Source organism: Pygoscelis adeliae, unplaced genomic scaffold (assembly GCF_000699105.1).
Source record: "Pygoscelis adeliae isolate BGI_AS28 unplaced genomic scaffold, ASM69910v1 Scaffold86, whole genome shotgun sequence".
NCBI classification, from domain to species: domain Eukaryota; kingdom Metazoa; phylum Chordata; class Aves; order Sphenisciformes; family Spheniscidae; genus Pygoscelis; species Pygoscelis adeliae.
The window spans coordinates 577,457-587,521 of NW_008824930.1; the positions used below are offsets into that span (position 1 = coordinate 577,457).

The following is a 10,065-nucleotide window of genomic DNA, read 5'->3' on the forward strand; positions in this document are numbered from 1 at the left end:
GGGGACTGGCTGGGCATCGGTCGGCGGGTGGTGAGCAATTGTACTGTGCATCACGTGCTTTGTGTATTATTATTATTATTATCATATTATTATTATCATCATCATTTTATTTCAATTATTAATCTGTTTTTATCTCAACCCATGAGTTTTTCTCACTTGTGCTTTTCCAATTCTCTCCCCCATCCCACCGGGTGGGGGGGAGTGAGCGAGCGGCTGCGTGGTGCTTAGTTGCCAAGTGAGGTTAAACCACGACCGGCACTTGGACCTTTAGATGGGTCAACTCGTAACAACCACTTCAGCAGACCAGGTGGCTTCATTTGTTTTGCTTTTGCTTAGCTTTGCATTTCGTGTGGCATAAGCAGAATTTTATCAAGGCAGCAGTAACAAGAAGGTTTTCTGCATACAACAAACCCTTGGTTCCCCTTTTCCCCATAACAAGATTTTAAATGTAACAGCAAGGAACCATAAACTATTCTATGCAAAATCTGAGCTGTGAGATGAAATGTATGTTTATACTGCAATCTGAGACTTGCAGGAGATTTGAGGGAGTTTGGCATTTTATATGAAATTCTCACTGGCTCACAAAACTCAGGGCAGAGGCTGAAGAATACCTTGATTAAAAGTATCTCAAGCAATGGGAAGGAGTCAAACTATTATGTAACCTTTGGGAACTGAAAAGGCTTTTGTACCTGAAGAAGGAAATACTGAAGAAACTATAAAACGCAATTCCTCATTCAGCCATCGGCTTCAATCCAGAGTAAACGTATACGAATTTTCAGCACACAAATAATTTTATTCATGCTGAAAACAACTGTTATTTAAAACACCTAATTAGAAGTAAATCAGTACAAAAGATTTAATCAACTGTTAAAATTGATTGTGGTAGGATATTGTACTTACAATTACACCCATTTAAAGAAAGAGTAGGAAAGATTTATTAGAGCTAGTGGCCTTCAAATCTCCCTTTTGAATGAAAAGCATTTAAAGCACAAAAGCAAATTTTAGTGCCTAAGCAAGTAGATTTGAAAATTGTGAATCTTATCCTAAATCTATTATTTAAAAAATAATTAAGCTTAAAGTCTGTAAGTCACCTGCCTCTGTGTTTGCTAAGGTCCTCGAAGCACTTGTTTGAAGTTATTACAGGGAATTTGCTTATCTGTAGAGGAGAAACTGAGCAAGAAATGAATGAACTTCTTTTCTTACCAAAATCAGAACAAGCGCTTCTGAAAGCTGTGTTTTGTGCTAGCAGTTATCTACCTCCAGACTTAACCTTTCTAATTTCCTTGACTTGACAGGACATAGTGATTGGATGTCGGAGGCGGAGGAAAAGCTAATTCACAGAGCTGCACCTTAAGAGGCATTTGTATACTTTCTGCATTTATCCCATGTCTCCAAATTTACATCAACCTTGTAGCAGCAGTATAACCATGCTTACGCCACCACAACAATTTAAGCACACAGATGGCTCTTCACATTGTTCGTTTGAAAAGCTTGTGATATCTGGGATGCGTATCTGAACCTAAAACATTATATCTTTATAATCTGATTTTCAGTTAATTTAATGCTGAAATCCTCTCTTTGGTTCAAAAAGCAACCCATTTCACACATTTATCTTCCTACCTATCTTTTTATACTAAATATCAAAAGCTGCCGATTAATTAGGCCTTTCACTGGCCAGGCTTCCTTATACTTGCATTGCTCCATTACAAAACTTGAATATAATTTAAGACATGAGATATTTAATATGATCAACACTGGAACGACATCTAATATGAACCTACAAAAAAAGGGGATATAATAGAGATTTTAAGAATTACTTCAAGGTAAAATACTGTAAGAATGAAACTCATGGAAGAGTTTGATTCTTCTTCACTTAAGTCTGTGGGAAAGTCACCTCAGAGTGGGATAAAACAGCCTTTACTCATTTTCAAATCAAAGTTCCAAAGAGCAATAGGGCTACAAATAGTTGCCACCTCTAAATGAAAAGTTTATATCACAATAAAATTTCACATCTGTGTTTACACACTCCAGTAACTAAGCTAATGTCAAGGGCACTTTTGCAGAAAATTGTTAAATTGATAAACTGCTTCAAGATCCTAAGTACTAAATAGTCAGCCCTTTGCCGTAATATTGTTAAATATGATTTACTATACAAAAATCACAAGTGTAATACTTTACCAAGTCCAATTAGGAAATAACATCACAAATAGGAAACAACTACAAGCGTGTGATTTTGATTTTGGGAACCCCTGACAGAAGAATTGCCATTGTACTAGAAAGTTAAAAATTTTAAAGAACTGCCCAGAATTACCTAAAAAAAATAAAACCATAATAAATCTTCCACTGAAGTAAGCCAAAAGGTCCATTTAAATAGAATACTCCCTTAAACCTGCTTTACACATCACTGCAGGGTCACTAACTTGCAATTACACTCATTAGCAAAGACACATGCAAGGCTCAAAAGGACCTTCTGGAGTGTCTTGACCAACCTGCCAACAATTAATGCACATACTAATAAGCAGTATGCAATCAAAAGGAGGTTTAAACTGCAGCGGTTACCTCAAACCAGATAGATATAAGGAGGACGACAAATAATTGCTTTCAGTAACACTGACAGACTATCAATAAGGTTATAAATACCTCATTATAAACACATGGCATCTACTAAAAATGGAACAGAAATGTAAAACAACTACATAATAAAGTTGCATAACATGGGGTGACAACAGAGGACGAACCAAGCCAAAACACAAACTGGCCACAGCTGAAATTAAAGACAACACTAATGAATATTGGAATCCAAAATCTGGGAAGTAAATGAAAAATTTTTCCTGTCCAACCCAACCACGGGCCAAATACACTTGGACAACTAGTGCTTCTCTGAAAGTAACATTATGTACAAACGTCTTACATTTTTTTGCAGGAATGAAATATATATGCTTTTTGATTCAGTGAATAAAAATGTGAATGAAATATACAGAGTCTATGTCTATCTATCGAAACATAGTATCTATGTATAGTGTTAGTTTATGCTTAATTATTTTTTTAGTTAATGTGATAATTTTTATAATTTATATATTTTCAGTAGACAATAGTTAGATCTCTGACACCTTAATGTCAGCCAAAATAAGCAGCAGGCTGGCTGCCAGCACAGGAAAAAACAATTTCCCCTACCATTATTTAGAGCTATATTTCTTTATCATCATGTGCTTTCTAAAAGTGGATCATCCACTTTCATCTTTCAATCAAATATGGTATATACAGTTTGAAAATGAGTGATACAGTCATATAAGGGGCCTCTCTAAACGTTGTTTCTAATTCAGCTAGCTTATTGTTCATAGGCAGAAACTGTGTTTCTAGTTGTGATGGATTTTGTTTGTCAAAATGAGAATAGCAGGTTAAATCATTTTGTCTGAGGCAGGTACCCAAGTTATCAGATGGAGCTGATGGAACAAGGAGCCAGCGTAGGTTGAATCTAGCAACAGCTGCTTGACCTCACCTTCTCCACAAGGCATCAACAGGATTCCTGTGTTACCCCTGCTAACACTTCACATTTTTCATGTCACTTTTTTTCATGGCAGTAAAACAAATAGAAAGAATGCTAAAATTGAATTTTGTGGAAGGGTTCATAATTAACTTTAACTTGGGAAAGACAAGGGAGTCACAAATCAGCTACTCATTGTCATTATTAGCAAGTGAAAACATTTTTTTCTACCATCTGCAGGATCTGTGCGAATTTTGTACTGTGTTCTTATCTATTTATACTTATTAGGAAAGTGTTAACATTTAATTATTTGAAAATAGAAGGCTTTTATTTTTTCCCATTAACAGGAGCTACTGTGGAAACTACTGGCACAGCGCTGGGGTGAAAAGATGGCTAAATTAAGTACGGTGCATCCAGCTTATACTGACTTCTTTTCATTTACAGACCTATGTGAAACATGATATTGTAATTCAGGTTCTCCTTGACTCTGGAAATTACGAGAGGCTGTAGGCCGTGCTGAAATCTCTATTTCTATCAGAGTATTTAACTTCTGTGTAAATGTATATATTCATTGGTATACCTCAGTTTATCCAGGTTCCTCTTGTAAAAAACAGTCTTTCAATATTTCAGGAAGTATTTCCTGGGCATTAACACCATTTAATTTCGTAACAGCCAGGCAGCAAACTTCCCTCATGGCTTCTACATGGGAGGCTGCACCGAAACCATTTGCTCCATGTAAGAAAGCCTTGAAGCTGTATCACTTTGCAGTAAGGTTCAGTTTGCCCAATCCAAAAATTACAGCATGGTAAGGTTTTCCGATATTAGCCTGAGTCCTCTGCTACCAAGGAGGAGAAAGATGAGATAAAGGAAGAAGTGAAAAACTCTGTTTTGGAGAGATTACGGCAGAAAGAAATCCTAGAAAAGAAGAAAAGCCACAAACAGCACCGAAGGCAATCCTGACAAGCAAGGAGCTGCTGGGATAGAAAGCTGGTCTGCAGGTTTAAATACCCTTCCAAAATCAGTCTGGAGATAGCTGGAAATTGAAATTATAATCTCCTTAGAGAGAAGCAACAAGAAGGAAGAAAATGTGCATGTTTGAGGAAAGAACTAATATCATAACTTTCGCTCTGGTGGGCATATGCTTCACGGTACTTGGGGCAGGCGATGAATGCTTCACTACTGTTCAGACAAATTGAGCTGCTAAAAACCTCTCCTGCCCATATTTCTTCCCTCGCAGCTAAGTGCCTACTCAGAGTGATTCACACCTTCGTCTTGCTAGATTTCTGGACAGGTCATTTAGACTTGATAGGCTCAGCTCCCCATCTGTACTACCAAGATAATGACACTTCCCCACCTAAGAGAAGCACTCTGAGGACAAATGCTGGAGGAGTATTTAGGGGCGGTCATGACAAAGCCCGTATGAATTCCTAAAGCAGGAACTTTGTGCCCTCTCTAAAAGTAACAAACAATAACAGCTTTTAGGCAGACAGGAAGCACAATGGACATAAGATGGAAAGGCTCAAAGCATTATGTTTACTCCTAAAACACACATTTGCTATTATTTTCTCCGTACTTCCTTCAGGCTACGGTGGCACTACTGAAATAATTATCTTCCTGCCACCTCAACTCAGGAAGGCTGATGGGAAGCATGAGGAACTTCTTTTATTTCCCCTTGTGCCCGCCACCAAGTCAAATTTTTTCATTACCGAGGCAGCTGCTGCTATCTTTCCTTCCCCAGAAAGGACAGACGTAAGGAATTTAACTGGGGCAGCCGTCACACTAAAACACTTCACAAAAAAGCAAATGAGAACTGATTCAGATGCACGATTCCAGCCTGTTTCCTAAGGGATGCAAGACGAGAGATGCAGCTATGAGCGTTGTTTTGGAAAGGAGCTTTGCAGAACAATACCACTACCAGGTTTGCATTTTCAAGTGATGTGCATTCTGCAAGGCACAAAACCCAGCCAGGGCAAGCAGTGGCCTTCTGGGAGGTACTGGCTATTAAAAATAAAAAAAAAAACCAATACAAAAACAGGCCCAGGAATAAAATCTTGAAATACCACTGACTTTGATTCCATTCCTCAGGGTCACCATCTTGCTCTGCTCCCCTTTCATAGATGTCCAGCACTGCTGATGCTCACCATCCCTGGGAGTTGCACCTACCCGTACAAAAGCTGGTTACCGCCTACCATTGACAGTCAGTACCTACTCTTCTTGGTAGTAACAGTTTGAGGGCATGTCAGCACACACATCCTTTCTTTCTGTGGGAATTCAGGAAAATTTAACAACATACTGTGCAATGGAAGGAATGTAAACTGTAGCCTAGCATCTTTTCTTTAAATGACCTAATGACATTATGTGTTCTGTCTACAGACAGCATGGGAAGTGCCACTACAAACTGCTGAGGTGTACTGCTGATGTTCATTAGCAGTTTGCCACTTACTACTCAGAATAAATAGGCAGAATGTTCCCTGGAGCCAGGACACAGACAGCATAACCAAGAGGCAAACAAGTATGTTGAATCCAAAGCGGTGGTTACACTTTATTAGATCTGTCAGTAATTCTGTCACTCTGCAGGAGGCACCATCTGAGCTCGTGTAGCCCAGTATCTCCGCCCCATTAATCCTGCCTAACTAGTACAAGGTGATACGTGTTGTAACTAAGAAACAAAATTAAATATAAAAATCTACATTTAATAAACACCATACAGTTTATTCAGACACCCTCAAGGAAGGAGCCTGGAGTCAAGCAAAGGACGACAATCTTATCAATTGTATCCTAAATGAGGCCTGACCCACAAGGGTAAGTAGTTTCTGCAGAAGCACAGATGACAGTGTGTACTCTGATGGTTCTGACAGAAATAAGAACTTTTCTTACATATTTTAGTAGGAAAATCATAATGGAAATATAGGCATTGTAAAATAGAATAATGAAAAGAACTTAAGATTTTTTATTTGTAGCATGAAATTAATCACCACATTGATGTTAGCAATCAAATAGAATGAAATCACAAAGTGAAAAAAAAAACCAAACCACATAGCTTCTCTTTTGCATTTTAAATAGGATAGCTTAGGGGCAAGGGGAAAAAAAATCTCCAAACATTTCAGACTGGTGCTGTTTGACAGCATTTCTGTACTTCTGGAGAAAAAAACCCCAAACAACCCACCTTGAATTTCACAAGGGAAAAAGTCCAAACAATCTTAAAAAGATCAGGTTCTATTATATCAAGAAAAGAAGTAGACTCTACCACTACCTGCATGCCCTGTGTCTAACATACCTCACATAACATGCTATCAAATTTCAGAAAAAAGGCTTCAGAAGATGACGCTGTCCATCTCTCCAACATGCTCTTCCATTTTCCTATCACAACCACAAGAAAGGTAAAAAAAAACCCCAAACAAATCCTTCTTCTCACTATATAGGCTATAAAAGAAATGAATAACAGCTTCTAAGAATATTCAGCAAAATCCAACTTCTGCATGTGCAGCCCTGCACCAGACAGGAGGGAGAGCAGAGCACAGCTGATGGCAGGATTCCCACCACAACGTATCTGTGTATGGAGCACATCTCCCACAAGAGCATCAGTGACCAGCAACCGTAAGCATAAACCATGCCTTCATCTGTAAACTGTCTGTATAATATTGAATAAAGCTATTCATACATTACATATATCCAAAGGGCTTGAAAGTTTTTTGTTATGGCAAAGAAGATGGTAATAAAATAGAGATACTGATGGAGCAAGTGGCATGCAGCACAGAACTGTGCTTGCAGGACCTGTACAGAGTTTGAAAAAATATATTGAAAGATTCAAACCTGTGACCAGTTCTCTGATTTCCAAATCTGTAGTCTTGCGGAGTAAACGTACTAATGCTGGGATACCACCACAGTTTTTCAGAGCAATTTTGTTGTCATCATTTGCCTTCCCATATACCAAGTTTCTCAAAGCTCCACAGGCACTACGGTGGACTTCTGTCATCCGATGGTCCAATAGGTCCACCAGTAATTGTATTCCGCCTTGTCTTCTTATCTGAAACAGGCCAAAGTGATAATCACAAAATTAGGGAATGAACACCAGCATTGTATATGCTACCCAATGTAATTAAGCTGTGGTTTATGCAGGCTATGCTCCAGCAAAGGTATGCTGGTAGCCCCGCAAAGCTGCTACATTACACTGCTTTGATTCCTCGTATTATTTTTTCAGTGGCAACATTACTGTACAATGACAAACCTGAACCTCTGTAAAAACAGCTGAAAGTTAGTCAACAGTGTTGCCTCAGCAAGATTTCTCAAGTTTCAGCAAGGTTTGCCTTGGCAAGGGTTTCTCCTGTGCTGGAGAAACATCATCTGCTTCCGAGTGTAACACATCACAAGTTAGAGGAAAAACCACAAGACTACGGCAAACAAAAAAAAGCACTTAATGCAATAAAGTTTTTAGGGGTCCCTCCTTTTACATTTAATTACTTGGAATGTGAGCAGCCACTGTAGTCTCTGTAAGGATGTTGCATCAACAAAATTGGGAAAAGTGAAGATGAAAGGAAAAGGAGGAAGTCTGCACAAACATAAAGACAAGGATGATGGATAAAACATGGAATGCTTGTTCTATTATGCTTGAGGGTGACCCTTAAGTGATGCAGGAACAGAAGTCTTATTCATTCCTAAGGTGGCCTACAAAATAAATTTCTAATGGAATATCTTATATAAAATATCATTCTAGAAAAAGCACAAAAATGTTTGAGGCAAATGATCAAGAAGGTCAAGAACACCATGAAATATTTATTATAAAATCTGTTTGCCACAAATCCAACGTTACTGTTCTCTGGCACTATTTGGTCCTCAAACAGTAACTAGTCTTGGATCTAATTTTAAGAAACTAGACTGATTCATAACTAACATCCAAGGAGTACAATGCTTTAGCTTCAAGTAAGTTATATAGATATCTCTGTCAAAAAGTTTCTCCATGTGTGCTGTTGGCTAAGGCTCGAAGCAAGCCAGGCACTTCAGCTGGCCATTTTACCACCTCTAGTAATATTTTCCCTAAAACATTAAAAGAGAGACAGCTATAGAGTGTTTCAAAACTGCAGGGAAAGGTGAGACATTCATTTTAGAATCAAAGTTTATGATTAAAAGTTTCAAAATCTTTGTGAAGTTGTTCTTGCATAGACATGCGTTCTTGGGGCTCTTTGCAGGGGGGAGGCTTGGGAGTAGGAAATGGTTAAACAAAGCACACTAAAATTTATTAGAAATTCATGCTCTGTCTACTAACTTCAAAATATTTAAGTACAACCAATGTATGGCATTTCATGAATCTAACACAAGCTTCACTGCAAATGAAGACTGAAAAATGATTCAGCCTTTGAGGTTCCAAAATCGAGCTATACAAAATTACTCATTGATAAAATAGAAGTTCTCTCTTTCTTCTACCGGTTTATCTGGCATATTCCTATTTTTGTAATAACAGCAAGACCCAGTAATAGAGCAGTTTTGTAGTTAAGAAGTGTATATACTGAGATGTAACAGTATTAAATTAAAATGTTATAATGTGTACACACTTAAAACACACCTTTGGGCTAAATGCAAAGTGATAGTTAGTGTTTAAAGATAAACTAAGATATTCTCCCTGAAATAGGCATTATATCAGTATATCATGTCTAACTTTCTGAGCAATATACAGCAGCCAGCACTACATGGAGAGTGCAGAGATGTGAATGGACATTGGTACAATACATCAACTTCAGGTGGAAAAGTTCATTAATCTTTTTGAGAGCCCATGCTTCTGCTCAAAGAAACCATGACATCTTTCAGTTTAGAAACCAGAAAAACAGATCAAAGGTGCTGCAATATATCTCACTGATCAAATCTTTACCCATGTGAACAGGATGACTTGCAATGAAATAATTTGCTCCTTTCCAAGCCAGGAAAAAACTACCGAGTTTATCTGGGAGGGGTGGGGGGTAGGGTTATTTGTTTGCTTGTTTTTACAATCCATCACCGTTTAATCTTCAGATTAAAATATGTTCACTTCCTCTACTAACCAGATTCTCAAAACCAAGCATACTACATGAAGAGCCACCTACATAACAAAATAGATGACATTTATTGAAACAGACTAGGAACAAAAATTTGTGCATCAGTTCTACAAAAGGTGAACCAACCACTGAGCTTCACACTTCAACCTCCAAAAAGAAACAAGATCTGATGGAAAAAAGAACGCAGTTGAAAAATACACGAGTTGTTCTGGTATGATGAGTTGTATCAGGAATGGCAGAATGAAAACACGCCTGCTGATCTTTGTGTTTTATATTTTTAAAGCACAATATACTGAATATTTTAATTGCTTCACTGGTAAAAAACAGATTATGAATGAGAAAAAGTATTAACTTTGTAGCAAAAATCATTCCGTGCACTGTAGTTCATCTGAAGACTCAAAGGGCTCTGCTTCCGTTCAGGGGCACGCTGTGCCTGTGCTCTTTTCCCCACTCTCCCTCTCGGACACAGCCAAGTGGCATCTCAGGCTCCTTTGTAGCTTCTCTTGTGGACACTCTCAGGCAGCAGGTTTTGCTATTTTCTGCTCCTTTCTAAGG

At 38.1% G+C, this 10,065-nt stretch overlaps 1 protein-coding gene across 1 annotated transcript in view; it reads right to left on the reverse strand.

Moving 5' to 3' along the window:
* CTNND2 (catenin (cadherin-associated protein), delta 2) overlaps nucleotides 1–10,065 on the reverse strand; it is a 573,271-nt gene that overhangs the window by 156,725 nt on the left and 406,481 nt on the right. Inside the window, exon 9 of the mRNA XM_009325000.1 lies at nucleotides 7,298–7,511. Coding sequence (XP_009323275.1) covers nucleotides 7,298–7,511 — 214 coding nt within the window. The remainder of the gene's footprint in view (nucleotides 1–7,297; nucleotides 7,512–10,065) is intronic.